An 18332-nucleotide genomic window follows, 5' to 3' on the forward strand; every position below is an offset into this window, starting at 1 on the left:
GATGGTATCACTGACTTAATGGATATGAGTTTGACTAAACTCAGGGAAATAGTGAAGGACAGAGAAGCCTGGTGTGCTGCCAATAATGGGGTTGCAAAGAGTTGGACATGACTTAGGGACTGAGCAACAACAACAAAATATTCTCTGCAAGTGTTATCGCTTTTTATATATGCTAAGATCCAAAAAAGAGGCCCTTTTCATTATAGGGGACTGACTGGAATGCAAAAGTAGGAAGTCAAGAAACACCTGGAGTAACAGGTAAATTTGGCCTTGGACTACAAAATGATGCAGGGCAAAGGCTAACAGAGTTTTGCCAAGAGAACACACTTGTCATAGCAAACACCCTCTTCCAACAACACAAGAGAAAACTCTACACATGGACATCACCAGGTGGTCAACACCGAAATCAGATTGATTATATTCTTTGCAGCCAAAGATGGAGAAGCTCTATACAGTCAGCAAAAACAAGACTGGGATCTGACAGTGGCTCAGATCATGAACCCCTTATTGCCAAATCCAGGCTTAAATTGAAGAAAGTGGAGGAAAACCACTAGACCATTCAGGAATGACCTAAGTCAAATCTCTTATGATTATACAGTGGAAGTGACAAATAGATTTAAGGGCTTAAATCTGATAGATAGACTGCCTGATGAACTAGGGATGGAGGTTCATGAAACTGTACAGGAGACAGGGATCAAGACCATCCCAAGAAAACGAAATGTAAGAAAGCAAAATGGCTGTCTCAGGAGGTCTTACAAATAGCTGTGAAAAGAAGAGAAGTGAAAAACAAAGGAGAAAAGGAAAGATATACCCATTTGAATGTAGAGTTCCAAAGAATAGCAAGGAGAGAAAAGAAAGCTTTCCTCAGCAATCAATGCAGAGAAATAGAGGAAAACAATAGAATGGGAATGATTGGAGATCTCGTTAAGAAAACTAAAGATACCAAGGAAACATTTCATGCAAAGATGGGCTCAATAAAGGACAGAAATGGTATGCACCTAACAGAAGCAGAAGATATTAAGAAGAGGTGGCAATGTTCTTTGTATACACAGAAGAACTATACAAAAAGATCTTCATGACCCAGATAATCATGATGGTGTGATCATTCACACTCACCGAGAGCCAGACATCATGGAATGTTAAGTCAAGTGGGCCTTAGGAGGCATTACTATGAACAAAGCTAGTGGAGGTGATGGAATTCCAGTTGAGCCATTTCAAATCCTAAAAGATGTTGCTGTGAAATTGCTGCACTCAATATGTCAGCAAATTTGGAAAACTCAGCAGTGGCCACAGGACTGGAAAAGGTCAGTTTTCATTCCAATCCCCAAAAAAGGCAATGCCAAAAAATGCTCAAACTGCCACACAATTGCACTCATCTCACATGCTAGTAAAGCAATGGTCAAAATTCTCCAAGCCAGGCTTCAGCAATACATGAACTGTGAACTTTCAGATGTTCAAGCTGGTTTTAGAAAAGGCAGAGAAACCAGAGATCAAATTGCCAACATCCGTTGGATCATCAAAAAAGCAAGAGAGTTCCAGAAAAACATCTGCTTCTGCTTTATTGACTATGCCCAAGCCTTTGACTATGTGGATCACAATAAACTGTGGAAAATTCTGAAAGAGATGGGAATACCAGACCACCTGACCTGCCTCTTGAGAAACCTATATGCAGGTCAGGAAACAACAGTTAGAACTGGACAAGGAACAACAGACTGGTTCCAAATAGGAAAAGGAGTACATCAAGGCTGTATATTGTCACCCTGTTTATTTAACTTCTATGCAGAGTACATCATGAGAATTGCTGGGCTGGAGGAAGTACAAGCTGGAATCAAGATTGCCGGGAGAAATATCAATAGCCTCAGATATGCAGATGACCCCACCCTTATGGCAGAAAGTGAAGAACTACAGAGCCTCTTGATGAAAGTGAAAATGGAGAGTGAAAAAGTTGGCTTAAAGCTCAGCATTCAGAAAACGAAGATCATGGCATCTGGTCCCATCACTTCATGGAAAATAGATGGGCAAACAGTGAAAACTGTGGCTGACTTTATTTTTCTGGGCTCCAAAATCACTGCAGATGGTGATTGCAGCCATGAAATTAAAAGACGCTTACTCCTTGGAAGGAAAGTTATGACTAACTTAGACAGCATATTAAAAGCAGAAACATTACTTTGTCAACAAAGGTCCATCTAATCAAGGCTATGGTCTTTCCAGAGGTCATGTACGGATATGAGAATTGGACTATAAAGAAAGCTGAGCACGGAAGAATTGATGCTTTTGAACTGTGGTGTTGAAGAAGACTCTTGAGAGTCCCTTGGACTGCAAGGAGATCCAACCATTCCATCCTAAAGGAGATCAGTCCTGGTTGTTCACTGGAAGGACTGATGTTGAAGCTGAAGCTCCTATAGTTTGGCTACCTGATGCGAAGAGCTGACTCATTTGAAAAGACCCTGATGCTGGGAAAGATTGAGGGCAGGAGGAGAAGGGGATGACAGAGGATGAGATGGCTGGATGGCATCACTGACTCAAAGGACATGAGTTTGGGTAAACTCTGGGAGTTGGTGATGGACAGGGAGACCTGGTGTGCTGCAGTTTAAAGGGATCACAAAGAGTCGGACACGACTGAGTGACTGAACTTAACTGAAGATGTGAAAAATATGTTACAGAAGCAACACCTTTTGTGTGACATTGGGGTAAGTGCTCAAGTTAAGGGATTTCCAGGTGGCTCAGTGGTAAAGAATCTGTCTGCCAATGTAGAAGACATAGGAGGGTTAGGAGACTCCGTTTCAATCCCTATTTTGAGAAGATCCTCTGGAGCAGGAAATAGCAATCCAGTCTGGTATTCTTGCCAGGAGAATCCCATGGACAGAGGGATGCACCACAGTCCATGGAGTCATAAAGCGTCTGATGAGACTGAGCAACCACACATGCATGCTCAAGTTAAGGCTCAATTTTGGCCACTTCTTACCTGGTAACATGTGGATAATGACTAGCAGGAGAGAAAATGAAAACAGGCCAGGACTGAAATATATTATAAACAGACCATTCACTCTGTCTTTCATTATGGCTAACATTCTACCCTGCAGAGTGTTCTACGGTTCATCATCCAAGTCCAAATGTAATAGGAGTGCATCAATAACAAGACATTGGGCTTTATAAACCAGAGTTGTCTGTGGCAAACAAGGACAAAAGCCCACAGATCACCACTGAACTGACATTCTTTTTTACTTAAATGTAATTTCTTTTTTTAAAACACATTTTCTTTGCTTCAACAAGTAATACACATAAAGGATTCAAAATCAAAGCCATCTAAAAGTATTTACATAGAGAAATCTTGCTACTCCAGTTTCCCAACCTCTCTGCTCCTTCCTGATTTTCAACCAACCCTGATAGAAGATCACTTTTAATGTTTCCTGATGGATTACAATGCTTCTATTTGGAAACCTCAGAAGATAAGAATATTTTATAATCCACCTTTCTTAAGCATAAGGCCTCATACTATATTTGTTCTATCTTTGCTTTTATCTTTTTTCTATCACCTTATAAAGAATGCTTAAAAAATAAAAAAAGTTCCATAGTATTCTATTTTGATTTTAACTTGACTAATCCTGAATTGAAGTACTCTTGGGTTGCTCCAGTTTTTGGCTATTAAATACACAACTGAAATGAATAACCTCGTGTATGAGTTATTTCGTATCAGTTCAGTTCAGTTCAGTCGCTCAGTGGTGTTCGACTCTTTATGACCCCATGAATCGCAGCACGCCAGGCCTCCCTGTCCATCACCATCTCCTGGAGTTCACTCAGACTCACGTCCATCACGTCAGTGATGCCATCCAGCCATCTCATCCTCTATCGACCCCTTCTCCTCCTGCCCCCAGTCCCTCCCAGCATCAGAGTCTTTTCCAATGAGTCAACTCTTCGCATGAGGTGGCCAAAGTACTGGAGCTTCAGCTTCAGCATCATTCCTTCCAAAGAAATCCCAGGGCTGATCTCCTTCAGAATGGACTGGTTGGATCTCCTTGCAGTCCAAGGGACTCTCAAGAGTCTTCTCCAACACTACAGTTCAAACGCATCAATTCTTCGGCGCTCAGCCTCCTTCACAGTCCAACTCTCACATCCATACATGACCACAGGGAAAACCATAGCCTTGGCTAGACGGACCTTAGTCGGCAAAGTAATGTCTCTGCTTTTGAATATACTATATACGTTGGTCATAACTTTTCTTCCAAGGAGTCTAAGCGTCTTTCAATTTCATGGCTGCAATCACCATCTGCAGTGATTTTGGAGCTCAAAAAAATAAAGTCTGACACTGTTTCCCCATCTATTTCCCATGAAGTGATGGGACCAGATGCCATGATCTTCGTTTTCTGAATGTTGAGCTTTAAGCCAACTTCTTCACTCTCCTCTTTCACTTTCATCAAGAGGCTTTTTAGTTCCTCTTCACTTTCTGCCATAAGGGTGGTGTCATCTGCATATCTGAGGTTATTGATATTTCTCCCGGCAATCTTGATTCCTGCTTGTGCTTCTTCCAGTCAAGCATTTCTCATGATGTACTCTGCATATAAGTTAAATAAGCAGGGTGACAATATACAGCTTTAACGTACTCTTTTTCCTATTTGGAACCAGTCTGTTGTTCTATGTCCAGTTCTAACTGTTGCTTCCTGACCTGCATACAGATTTCTCAAGAGGCAGGTTAGGTGGTCTGGTATTCCCATCTCTCTCAGAATTTTCCACAGTTTATTGTGATCCACACAGTCAAAGGCTTTGGCATAGTCAATAAAGCAGAAATAGATATTTTTCTGGAACTCTCTTGCTTTTTCCATGATCCAGCAGATGTTGGGAATTGATCTCTGGTTCCTCTGCCTTTTCTAAAACCAGCTTGAATATCAGGAAGTTCATGGTTTACGTATTGCTGAAGCCTGGGTTGGAGAATTTTGAGCATTATTTTACTAGCATGTGAGATGAGTGCAATTGTGCAGTAGTTTGAGCATTCTTTGGCATTGCCTTTCTTTGGAATTGGAACGAAAACTGACCTTTTCCAGTCCTGTGGCCACTGCTGAGTTTTCCAAATTTGCTGGCATATTGAGTGCAGCACTTTCACAGCATCATCTTTCAGGATTTGAAATAGCTCAACTGGAATTCCATTACCTCCACTAGCTTTGTTCGTAGTGATGCTTTCTAAGGCCCACTTGACTTCACATTCCAAGATGTCTGGTTCTAGATCAGTGATCACATCATCATGATTATCTGGGTCATGAAGATTTCGTATATGGGCATACAAATTCCTAGGAATGGTATTCTTGCATCATAGTGCATATGCACATATTATTTGAGTAAATATTCTTAAATTTTGCTCTAAAGGGATTACGTCATTTAGTTTTCCCAATCAGCAATGATATAAAGCATGTTTTCACATAGCACTTTTTATAAAGTACGTATTCAAACTTTTAGACATCAGTAAATATAATATTTGAGAAACAGTATTTTTTTTTAAGTTTTATGTTTCAAATTTATCTTATTGTGTATGAGGTTGGATTTTTTTCTTGTATTTGAAAAACGTATTTTTTTAATATATTAGTAAGTGGCCAATTTGAGGGTCTGTCTCTGATGGCGCTTGTGGTGAAGAACTAGCTTGACATTGCAGGAAACTTAAGAGATGTGGGTTAAATCATTGGGTCAGGAGGAGGGCATGACAACCCACTTCAGTACTCCTGCTTGGAGAATCCCACGGACAGAGGAGACTGGTGGACTATGGTCCATAGGATCACAAAGAGTCGAACACAACTGAAATGACTTAGCACTCATGCACTCCCAAGTGAAAAGAATAAGTGAAAGTGTTAGTTGCTCAGTTGCATCTGACTTTTTGCAACCCCATGAAATGTAGCCAGCCAGGCTCCTTTGTCCATGGGATTCTCCATTTCCTTCTCCAGGATATCTTCCCAACTCAGGGCTTGATCATGGGTGTCTTGCATTGCAGGTGGTTTCTCTATCATCTGAGCCATCAGGAAAACTCTGCAGTAAGCACTTTAAAGGAAAGGACTGTGTTTTATGCACCTCATTTTCCAAATTCCTAGCATAAGGCCAGTTCATAAAAAGTGTTTGAAAGATGTATTAAATAAATAAACAAATGAGTGACTGTGATTTCCCATATTTCTCCCATTATTTTAGCTATACTTGATATGTTTCTAACCTCTAAATCATGCTTTTTAAAATGTATTACATAGAAATATAGCATATAAAATGTTTAGATGAATTTTAAAATCACTTATAATAACATTACTTTAAAAGTTATCTATTCATTTTTAACTTCTAATAAGTATGCACTTTTTCAAATATTATCAATGATACTATGAGTTTTCTAACTCACTAAAGCTTACTTTTTTCAACTCCCAGAGTACCCAAACTCATGTCCTTTGATTCAGTGATGCCATCCAACCATCTCATCCTCTGTCATCCCCTTCTCCTCCTGCCCTCAATCTTTCCCAGCCTCGGGGTCTTTTCAAATGAGTCAGCTCTTCACATCAAGTGGCCAAACTATTGGAGCTTCAGCTTCATCAGTCCTTCCAATGAACATCCAGGACCGATCTCCTTTAGGATGTACTGGTTGGATCTCCTTGCAGTCCAAGGGACTCTCAAGAGTTTTCTCCAACACCACAGTTCAAAAGCATCAATTCTTCAGCTCTCAGCTTTCTTTATAGTCCACCTCTCACATTCATACATGACTAGTGGAAAAACCATAGCCTTGACTAGAGGGGCCTTTGTTGACAAAGTAATGTTTCTGCTTTTGAATATGCTGTCTAGGTTGGTCATAACTTTCCTTCCAAGGAGTAAGCGTCTTTTAATTTCATGGCTGCAATCACCATCTGCAGTGATTTTGGAGTCCCCCAAAATAAAGTCAGCCACTGTTTCCACTGTTTCCCGATCTATTTCCCGTGAAGTGATGGGACCAGATGCTGTGATCTCCATTTTCTGAATGCTGAGCTTTGAGCCAGCTATTTCACTCCCCTCTTCCCCTTTGACAGCCTTCTGATACAGTCAGTCGATGCCAAGGCATTTAGATATGCATCTGGACACTACAAACGAATAAGGAAGTCTGCTTTGAGGACCTTATAAAGGCCTTATAAAGAGAGAATGCAGGAATATCATTGTGATCTGACTCTATAGAGAACTATGGAATGGGTTGCCGTTTCCTTATCCAGGGGATCTTCCTGACCAGGGGAACGAACCCGGGTTTCCCACATTGCAGGCAGACGCTTTACCATCTGAGCCACCAGGGAATCCCCAAAATAAGTAATATAGCGGCTACTCTCAGCATAGCATAATCATGTGTTTGAGGATTCTAGATAAATGGCTAATTTCTACAGCTCAATGAAATAAGAATGGAAACAAAGAGCCTTTGGTGTTTAGGACTAGGGAGGTTGCAGTAATTTGGTGAAAGGGCAGTGGCAACTATCCATCCTGGAGAAAGGTCAGGTATTTCAGGTGAAGTGGGATGTAAACTCAGTGCTGGTTAAGATTGAAGGAAGCCCTCTGATTTCCAAATACTTGAGAGGTTGTTTTTTTTTTTCCTCAAAGAGACTCTGTAAATCCTGCAGGTACATTAGTAATCTTAGAAACAAATATTTTCTTTTTCTTTGTCTCAAAAATCTCCAGCTCTCACAGGAGTTTCTGGATCTCAGAAAATTCAGTGATTTCCTTCATTTTAGTGTTGATGTACTAGTTCATCTTTTATGGTTACCTCTCTATCTTAAATTAGGAAGTGAATTGTCCTTAAATTTGATTCTGAAAAAAAAAAAAGTACTTTTGGATGTATGAATGATTCAAATGCATTACTTTCAGTAGTGTTTTAATTCTATTATTTTTTTGGATTCCAAATCCACCCAAGTACAGGCACCACAGGTAGTGCTCACCTGAGGTTACATCTTCAATGTTGAGGGTGTGGCTATAGATAAAATGGATCATAGCAAAATGAATAAGCATCAAGAGGATAATGGTGGTAATAAAAGTAATAGTAAGAATACCAGTAAAGGAAACTTTGAACAGTGCAGTTAGAACAGAATCTTAGATATTTTAATAAACAATGGTTGAATCAATGTATAAACAGTAGAGGACTTGATGAAGGTAGAGATGGTGGTGGGATCAATGGAAGTGGAGATGTTCAGCATAGAAGTAATGGTGGTGCCGATGCTGACTGTGTTTATATGGTGATGAAGGTAGTGGTAATCAGAAAAAGAGCTGGATGAGAAATCTTGCAAGAAAGTTAAAAAAAAAAACAAAACACAACAACTCACTCCTTTTAAGATGCTCAAAGTGTGACTCTTAATGTGTGCCCATGTTTATGCAAGATGAATTGTTTCTTCTTAGAGAAAGCTATATGGAAGTTACAGAAAGTTCTAGTGATCCAGAAGACACAAGGTCTTTGAGACTGGATTCCAGAGCCCTATGGTCAGGGTTGTAAAGTTGAGAAAAGTCACTTGAGAAATAGAGCTACTCTGCATTGCTTTCCTGTGCCCAACATTCTGCCCCAGGGGGACCCCTACTAAGAGTTAGTCAAACCCAGCAACCCCAGGGAGCACAGCAAGGAGCCCCTGGGAAGCCAGCATTTCCAGGAAAATAAGACATAAATAGGGAAGTGTTTGGAGGTAAAAAGGACACTGAAAAGAAGCTATAAGACTTAATGCCACCCAAGTAGCCAGGTAAATGGTCAGAACAGTGTAGCAGAGATGAGAGGTACTCAAGAAGAGGATTGAGAGAAGGCTTTGACCTTTCCTAGCTGAAGCTTGTTATATGTGTGGGAAGAAAACTCTTGGGATCTTAGTGTAGAGCTCCTATCTCCACCCTCATCCCCAAAACATTTTTTCAGTAGTTTTAGAGAACCATAAACAGCCATGGATGTAAGGGATGTCCAGGCACCTATTTAAACTTCTTCATTCTAGAAAAGAGCAAGTTGAGGTAAAGAGAGGAGAAATGTATCATACAGCAATTGTCTTCCAATAACTGTATTTTGTTCTGTACTTCTCAAAATTGTACAATTATAATCTTTGATAATTTAAAAAAGAAAAAAAAAATAGGAGAAATGGCCAGGCTCAATATCCATTTAGTGGCCAAGCACATTTAGAAAGCTGATTCCAAGAGAATGTGTTTTATCTTATACTACAGCCCCTCTACACCAACATCATAGGGTCTGGACTTTATAAATTTATCAAATTTAGAAACTTTCCAGTATATAATTCTATTTGAGAATCCTTCCTGAAAATGCACTGTGTTTATTCATTGTTTCCTCATCTGGCCTGATAGCTCTTATAGTTGAGGAATTCTCCAGAGTATTCACATTTCTTTCTTCTTCCTCATTCAGTCCACATTGAGAACATTTCTGAATTCCAGAAAGGCTCCCTGAAGGAAGCTAGTGATCACATTATAGAAAGTATTTGTCACCTTTTCCCATAGTTAAGAACAACTGAGTTTGGATTCAGAGGAAACGGTATAGGTGGATGTCTTAAAGAATCGTGAGACCTTTCATTTAGACTAAAAGCAGATGAGCATGAAAATTTCTTATCTCTTCTATTTCCTGAACGGATATGCAGGAGAATATCCTGGGTCCCCTGACTCTGGTATCACAGTCTATACAAAGAAGTCCTGATCTGAGATTCAGGAATCCTGGACTCCACTCCAGTTCTGTCAACAACAGACTGAGATATTGTGCAAATCACTTCTGCCTTCTGGGCTTCAGCTGTCTTTTAAAAAGTAAGGTTCGATAATGCGTAAGCTATTTTCAGGGTTATATGTGCAATATTTTTGGTTCTGGAAAGATTTCTCAAGAAGACTCCTGAAGTAGTTAATCTTCTCCCTTTACTTCTTGCTCTTAGGAACCATGGACCTTGTCAATCACACATGGACCCAGAGTTTCCTCCTTGCAGGTTTCACTACCACTGGAGCCCTGCGACCTCTTGCTTTCCTGGGGACACTGTGCATCTATCTCCTCACCCTGGCAGGGAACTTGTTCATCATTGTGCTGGTTCAGGCAGATTCTAGACTGTCCACACCCATGTACTTCTTCATCAGTGTCCTCTCCTTCTTGGAACTCTGGTATGTCAGCACCACAGTGCCCACGCTGCTGCACACCTTGCTCCATGGGTGTTCACCCATCTCACCAACTGTGTGCTTTGTCCAGCTCTATGTCTTCCATTCACTGGGCATGACTGAGTGCTACCTGTTGGGTGTCATGGCACTGGACCGCTACCTTGCCATCTGTCGCCCACTCCACTACCATGCTCTTATGAGCAGACAGGTACAGTTGTGGCTAGCAGGGGCCACTTGGGTGGCTGGCTTCTCAGCTGCACTTGTGCCAGCAAGCCTCACAGCCACGCTGCCCTTCTGCTTAAAAGAGGTGGCTCATTACTTCTGTGACCTGGCACCACTAATGAGGTTGGCATGTGTGGACACAGGTTGGCACACTCAAGTCCACATTGCAGTGATTGGCATTATCAATGCTTGCAATCTTGTGCTCATTTTAGGATTGTATGGGGGTATCCTGAGAGCTGTACTGAAGCTGCCCTCAGCTGCAAGACGTGCCAAGGCCTTTTCCACCTGTTCCTCCCATGTAACTGTAGTGGTGCTATTCTTTGCCTCTGCTTTCATTGTCTATGTGGGGCCACCTGAGAGTCGTCCTGAAGGCATTGACAAACTTATTGCTTTGGTGTATACTTTTCTGACCCCTTTTCTCAACCCCATTATTTACACTTTTCGTAACAAAGAAGTGAGAGAGGCTGTCAGGAGAGTCACCCAAAGCATTAGGGCTATGATGAAGAGACCCTGAGGATCAAGCCATAGGCCCTTCATTTAGTAAGGGTAGGCTTTAGCTGGTTAGTCATTCAACTAATTAATTTGTCAAATATACTGCATATATCAATTTAAATGTATTGAGTATTATATCAGGGCAAATTGAGAAACTTGTTAAGGTGGTGAAATATGGGGCTGAACCCGTACCTATCTAATATGGGTGAAAGATCACACAAATTAAAAATAATCAAATAATAACGATGCAAATTCCAGGGTAGATTTAAAACTTAGAGAGATAAATGTGTTTTTAAGAATTTAGAAAACAAACTAACTGTGAGACTTTTCTCAAGATGAAATTTTTGGAGAGCCATTGAGAAAGTAGTAAAGGAGGTTGTTTGCTCGGTCGCATTTGACTTTTTGCAATCCCATGGGTCAAGTTTATTTTGAGATTTTCCTCAAGTCTCAGATTTTGGGATCCTAATCCCTGGGCACTGATTTGGTAGTTTTCTGAAAGTTCTCTTCAAATCAGACATGAAACTGTAGCATCCTGCTTGGAGATTCCTTGTATCTGGATAACATGGTCATAAATATACTGAAAATACAAAAAGAAAATTCATTTAAGAAATAATTCTTCTGGGCAGCATTTTTTGAAATGACTAAGTATACAATTTAAGAGCTTCCTGTATTTGCCTAATGATATTGAAATACTTTATTTCTATCACAAGGTTAACTTGGTATTTATTTTAACTTATTTTACTGGGAGAAGATGTGTGTAGAGTGACATATGGACTATTTTTTCCCATAGAATAATTCTCCTATATCTATAGAACATGATTTGCATGGGATTTAACAAAGATTTCTCTGGCCAGCCTTTCTGCTAGAGGCTTCTTGCTATCTCTTCTCTCTTTTTTTCCAGAAGTAGGAATGGGCTCCCAGCTTCCCAGAACCACTCCATGCTCTCGCCCAGTTCCATAACCTCTTCCACAAATATACCATTTATACTTGAATATTCTCATTCAAGTGTGTTCATTTTCTCATCAAATCTCTCATAGTGGCAAAATGGACGAATGTCCTTCCAAAGTCATTTAGTAAGTCTATTAAAAAAAAAAAAAGTTAACTTTACTGAGTAAGAAGAATAAATAGCATCTTTTAAAAGAGAGGGTCTGAGTCTTCACCTTCCCTATCATTCTTTTCAGCTCTGGATTTTTCATATTCTGTATGAAACTAGGAATCAGATTGTGTATGACTTATCACTTAAATGTAGGCTAACTAGAGGAAATCTTTTCAGGCATGATTTATATGAGCTAGCAGAGTCAGTTTTGGAAAGGTATTTTTTTTCCCTACAGTCATAAAGTTCTAAAAATAAGAAATTATAGGTAATTCCTTTAGTTCTTTGGTTCAGTGAACAGGCAGTGAAGTTTTTTAAGCTTCCCCAAACACAGGATTATTGATTAATTGTGAGAGAAATGAAGTTCGACACATTACCTGGAATCTTCTCAGGTAAAACCTTAACCATAGATTTGGAGTTTTTATTTTAATGAGAATGTTTATCAGATAACTTTTAGAAACTTTGAGTCTTGGATGTAACTATTTGCAAGACTCAAGGCAATGTGAAGCAAATTCAAGTCTGAGAGCCATTTATCTAATCTGATTGGTGAGACTGATAGAGGAATTAGGCATGTGTAACTCAGTCATCTGTTCCTCTTCTTGGGAACCAACCTGCCCGGTTTGTCTGTTCTGCTCTCTGCCATGGAGAAGCGCTGTGGCTTTCAGCGTTTGTGGTAATCAGGAGGGGAAACTGTCAGTAAAGCTAACATACCCACTATCATAGTAAAATGTTTGAAATTGAGTAAATATTTACCAGGCAGATACGATGAAGGAACGTAGAATACAGATGGACTTTAAGTGCAAGTCAAATTAAACAAATGCCAAGCTATAATATAAGGCCCACTTATATTATATGTGTGTTTTTTGTTCTGGAGATTGAATGTACAGCACGGTGACCATCAATGATACTGTAGTGTATGCTTGAAATTTACTAAGAGGACAGGGTAGTTCTTTAGAGTTCTATTTAAAAAAGAGAAAGGAAGGGAAGAAAGGAGGGAAGGAGAAAAGAAAAATCATTAGTGTGTGAAGTAATGGATATTTTAATTAGTTTGATTATGGTGGTCATTTAAAAATGGATACCTATAGCAAAACATCAAGCTGTATACCTTAAAATATAATTTTCTCTTGATCAAGAATACAAACAATTCAGTTCAGTTCAGTTCAGTTGTTCAGTCATGTCCAACTTTTTGCAACCCAATGAATCACAGCACGCCGGGCCTCCCTGTCCATCACCAACTCCCAGAGTTCACTCCAACTCATGTCCATTGAGTCAGTGATGCCATCCAGCCATCTCATCCTCTGTTGTCTCCTTCTCCTCCTGTCTCCAATCCCTTCCAGCATCAGAGTATTTTCCAAGGAGTCAACTCTTCACATGAGGTGGCCAAAGTACTGGAGTTTCAGCTTTAGCATCATTCCTTCCAAAGAAATCCCAGGGTTGATCTCCTTCAGAATGGACTGGTTGGATCTCTTTGCAGTCCAAGGGACTCTCAAGAGTCTTCTCCAACAGACACTCAGCTTTCTTCACAGCCCAACTCTCACATCCATACATGACCACTGGAAAAACTGTAGCCTTGACTAGGCGGACCTTTGTTGGCAAAGTAATGTCTCTGCTTTTCAATATGGTATCTAGGTTGATCATAACTTTTCTTCTAAGGAGTAAGCATCTTTTAATTTCATGGCTGCAGTCACCGTTTGCAGTGATTTTGGAGCCCCCCAAAATAAAGTCTGACACTGTTTCCACTGTTCCCTCATCTATTTCCCATGAAGTGATGGGACTAGATGCCATGATCTTCATTTTCTGAATGTGGAGCATTAAGCCAACCTTTTCACTTTCCATTTTCACTTTCATCAAGAGGCTTTTTAGTCCTCTTCATTTTCTGCCATAAGGGTGGTATCATCTGCATATCTGAGGTTATGAATATTTCTCCTGGCAATCTTGATTCCAGCTTGTGTTTCTTCCAGTCCAACGTTTCTCATGATGTACTCTGCATGTAACTTCTAATCTACCTTTTATAGGTAGTCCTGGCTACTATAGCAAATAAGCAAAAAGAATAAGAAATTAAAAGTACAAGCACTGGATAACACTTGGATTATTTTTAGATGATATTTACACTGAAGCATAGATAACCATAGGCTTCCCTGGTAGCTCAGCTAGTAAAGAATCCTCCTTCAATATGGGCAACCTGGATTTGATCCCTGGGTTTGGAAGATCCCCTGAAGGAGGGCATGGCAACCCACTCCAGTATTCTTGCCTGGAGAATCCCCATGGACAGAGGAGTCTGGCTGGCTACAGTCCATGGGATCACAAAGAGTAGGACACAATTGAGCACTTACACATTTATAGATATAGGTACCATCTCAGCACATACTTAACCATCAGGCTTCCCTGGTGGTACTAGTGATAAAAAAAAGTGTGCCGGCTGTGATGGACTGCACAGAAGCATGGTACAGAAGAGCTACCCCTCACCCAAGGTCAGGGGTGGCAGCCAAGAATAGCTACCCGGCGTCCGAGGTCAGGGGTGGCGGCGGAGAGGAGCAAGCCCACGTCCAAGGAGCGGTGGCTGCGTGGGCACAGGATGGCCTGAGAGGAGCTACTCCACGTTCAAGTTCAGGAAGGGTGGTCTTTAGCAGATACTCCGCGTCCAAGGTAAGGAGCAGCGGCTGTGCTTTGCTGGAGCAGCCGTGAAGAGATACCCCATGTTCAAGGTAAGAGAAACCCAAGTAAGACGGTAGGTGTTGTGAGAGGGCATCAGAGGGCAGAAACACTGAACCATAATCACAGAAAACTAGCAAATCTGATCACACGGACCACAGCCTTGTCTAACTCAATGAAACTAAGCCATGCACTGTGGGGGCACCCAGGACGGGCGGGTCATGGTGGAGAGGTCTGACAGAATGTGGTCCACTGGAGAAGGGAATGGCAAACCACTTCAGTATTCTTGACTTGAGAACCCCATGAACAGTATGAAAAGGCATTTATAGATAATCATGGATAAATTGTTAGCATTAATATGGTTGGCAAGCTTGCTAGATACCTCTCAATGAAAAAAAGCAACACTGTATTATTGTATAATATGAACAATCATAAATAAAATTAAATAAGTAATTTGTAATAAAAATAAAATACATATAAAATACTTAAGAGATATGCAAGACTTCTTTGAAAATCCCTATAAACTTACATTTAAACTTATTATATAGAATTTTTATATAAATGATGATATAGAACACATTCATGGATGGGATATCAATATTAGAAAAATATTTCTTGCTCTGAATTGACCTATTAATAAAATCTCAAACAAAATTCCAAAAGCGGTGTCCATGGAATTTGATAATTTTTCCCAAGGACAACATGATTATGCCATTCAAGAAGAATAAATAGAAGAAGTGGCATATCAGTATGATGGGGATTTCCACCAGGCATCCAGGGAGTCAGATTTACAAGATAATTTAGTTATACTCAGAGGCCTATGAAGGTGACAATATTAGAAAAAATTATAATTTATGTTTTGATTTATATTAAAGAATTCTTTTGAACCTGATGCTTTTCTCTAATGGCCTTTTAGAAGCAGAACTATAAAGGGCCATGTGGGAATGTATTATCCATATGAGGAGGTGAAAAATATTCAGAGATTGAAACCTGGAACAGGAAGGTATAAGGATACCTGTCAGTTTATAAAATGTTCCACATAATGCTCAGCTTAAAAATTGCCAAAAGAATTAAATGTTTTGGATTCCTACAAGCTGAAACAGAAGGAAGAAAGTTAAGGTGATTATTGCTTTAGAAATTGAAAGCTGTTCTGAATTTTTATAATGGTTCCTCTTGAAGAAACAAAAGTTAGACTCATTTTGTGTGGGGGGAATTCAAATGTATCTGAAATGATTAACTACAAAAGCAAATTATGACCACTATTAATCTTTCATACTGGACAAGCTTTATGACATTCTAAAATCTACCAAATACTATTTTATGAAGTGAAAGGTGCTCAGGTGTGTCTGACTCTTTGCAACCCTATGGACTACAGTCCATTGAATTCTCTAGGCCAGAATACTGGAGTGGGTAACCTTTTCCTTCTCCAGGGGATCTTACCAACTTAGGGATCAAACTCAGATCTCCCACATTGCAGGCAGATTCTTTACCAGCTGAGCCATCATGGCAAAAAATGAAGGCTTATGTTTTATGCTCATAATGGAAATTAACAGCAATATAGTCCAATTTCTTTTCCTAAATTCATAGAATCAAAACAGATGTGGTCTCTGCCAAGCAGAGTAGACTCCCAAGCAGAGTCAACATCAATCTTATTGAGCAACTTTGCCTCATTTTGATTAATATGCACAATTGTCTAGTTTCTGGGGGAATTATATAATCATATTCTTATGCTTCTCCTATTAACAATAATCAAGATATTTAGAAAAAAGTTTCTAAACAAACATTGAAGTCCAAGTGATGATTTTATAGATTCCTTTCAACTATAGCTTATTTCCTTCTTTATACCTTATTTCCTTCCTTTCCTCCTAATGGTTTATTTCCTTCTGACTCACTTGATGCTTGGTGGCAACGCTCATCACCTTGACATGCCAGTTTTTTCTTCCTCAAAGGGACTTAGATGACATTCCACTGTGATCGCTGCTCCCACCAGGGTTTGCTGGTGTTATCTCTGGCATCAGTAAATTATATAAAGGGCACTGCCTTCCAGTTCTGAGGTACAAGGTATGGCTCTCTAAAATTCTGCATTTGTCAGTTTCATCTAAGTCTAAGTAAGAAAAAATTTGTAGAAGAATATCTATTGGCTCTACATTCACTTGAGTCGGTTTTGCTGAATCAATACTTTCTGGGTAAGTTTTTTAGGCATAATGACAGATGAAAATAGGTTCAAAACACCAAAGTCAGAGAAAAGTCATTCAAAATAGTGCATATGTTGTGTGTGTGTGTGCATGTGCGTGTGTGTGCATCTGTGTGTGTGTATTTAAAAGATTTCTAAGTTATAGCCTTGGATACAACTATGGTCCATGGACCAAATCGGGTACATCAACTGTTTTTGAAAACAAACTTTGTGGAACACAGCCACGTCCATTAATTTATATATTGCCAATGGCTACTTTTGTGCTGCAGCCACAGGGCTGAAGGGTTGTGACAGAGACATAGGATTTGAAAAGCATAAAATACTTCCTCTCTGGTTCTAATAAGAAGTTGACCCATCCACGCCATCGGTCACAAAGAGTCAGACACGACTCCTGTCCGACTTGTGTCTGACTCTTTGTGACCCCATGGACTGTAGTCGGGCAGGTTCCTCTGTCCATGGGATTCTCCTGGCAAGAGTACTGGAGTGGATTGCCATTTCCGCCTCCAAGATATCCTCCCAATCCATGTCTCTTGCATTTCCTGCACTGGCAGGTGTGTTCTTTACCACTAGCACTACCTGGGAAGCTCCAGTATTTTTATATTATCTAATATTGTATAGACTGGTAAACATAGAGTTGAGTAAATTATAATCTTAGGGCAAATTATATTCTCAGGACAAACTAATAAGTGGTCACTTACCATTTTCAAGTTGATTTTTAATTAGACATCTCACTGCTGATTCAGATTCTGTGATACCATTTTTTGATGTTTTACACAATACTTTCTTTTGGCCCTACTCAGTTATTACCTGGGCTTCTTATCTTCTATTTCTCCCTGCCTGCATGATTCCAGTCATATGAATATGGCCTGAATATATCTGGGGAGAAAAGGAAAAATGTGCTTTGGATGAGAGTTTTGTTAAGACAGCTTATGAAGAAGGAATTCATAGGGCCTGGACTCAGTCTTAGGCCTGTTCATGCTGATCATGCTTGTCCACCTTTCCAATGGACTCTGAACTCTGTGTTTAGTGCCTATGAAAACAGCAACAGAAGGATAAGATCTCCTACAGACAGGGGAACCTTGAAGATCATATCTAGGTTACTCATCATTTAAGAGAAAACTTACACTAATCACCCCTTCCTCCAGACAGGGCATAAATTTTTCTGTATCTATTGGAGTGTAACCTCAGGTTTATTGATTATTGGCTAACTGTTTGACTGTTTGAGCGCATGAGCACATAGCACGTGAATGATGGGGTTACTGGGATTGTATTTTCCTTGGTTTATGTAAGTCTCAAGGAATTTGGAGTGGTGGGTTCAGACACGTACACATGGGGTATAAAAGATGTTCACAAACACTGGTTGGGGTCCTTGGCTAAGAGGAGACTCTGCCGTGGGCCTGCCAGTGTAATAAATTGCATTCCACTATCTGCACTGTCCTTCTGAGTGAGTTTGTTTCCTGGAACACGTGGCTACAACACTTATAGCTGGAAAAATAAACTTTTCCTTGTTGCTGCTGTTGTTCAGTCACTCACTCTTTGTTACCCCATGCGGTGCAGCACACCAGGCTTCCCTGTCCTTCACCATCTCCTGGAGCTTGCTCA

The 18332-nt window shown here is 40.1% G+C and overlaps 1 protein-coding gene across 1 annotated transcript; it reads left to right on the forward strand.

Annotated features, from left to right (window-relative positions):
• The first annotated feature begins 9868 nt into the window (after positions 1–9868).
• On the forward strand, positions 9869–10813 carry LOC120855617 (olfactory receptor 6N2-like). Its single transcript, XM_040230160.1, has one exon. The coding sequence runs from the start codon at positions 9869–9871 to the stop codon at positions 10811–10813; it is 945 nt and encodes a 314-aa protein (XP_040086094.1).
• Positions 10814–18332: the final 7519 nt, after the last annotated feature.

Source organism: Oryx dammah, unplaced genomic scaffold, assembly GCF_014754425.2.
Source record: "Oryx dammah isolate SB20612 unplaced genomic scaffold, SCBI_Odam_1.1 HiC_scaffold_28, whole genome shotgun sequence".
NCBI lineage: Eukaryota > Metazoa > Chordata > Mammalia > Artiodactyla > Bovidae > Oryx > Oryx dammah.

What these genes read in the sequence shown, in the direction of transcription:
- LOC120855617 (XM_040230160.1), top strand. Translation starts at nt 9,869, where the DNA reads ATGGACCTTGTCAATCACACATGGACCCAGAGTTTCCTCCTTGCAGGT.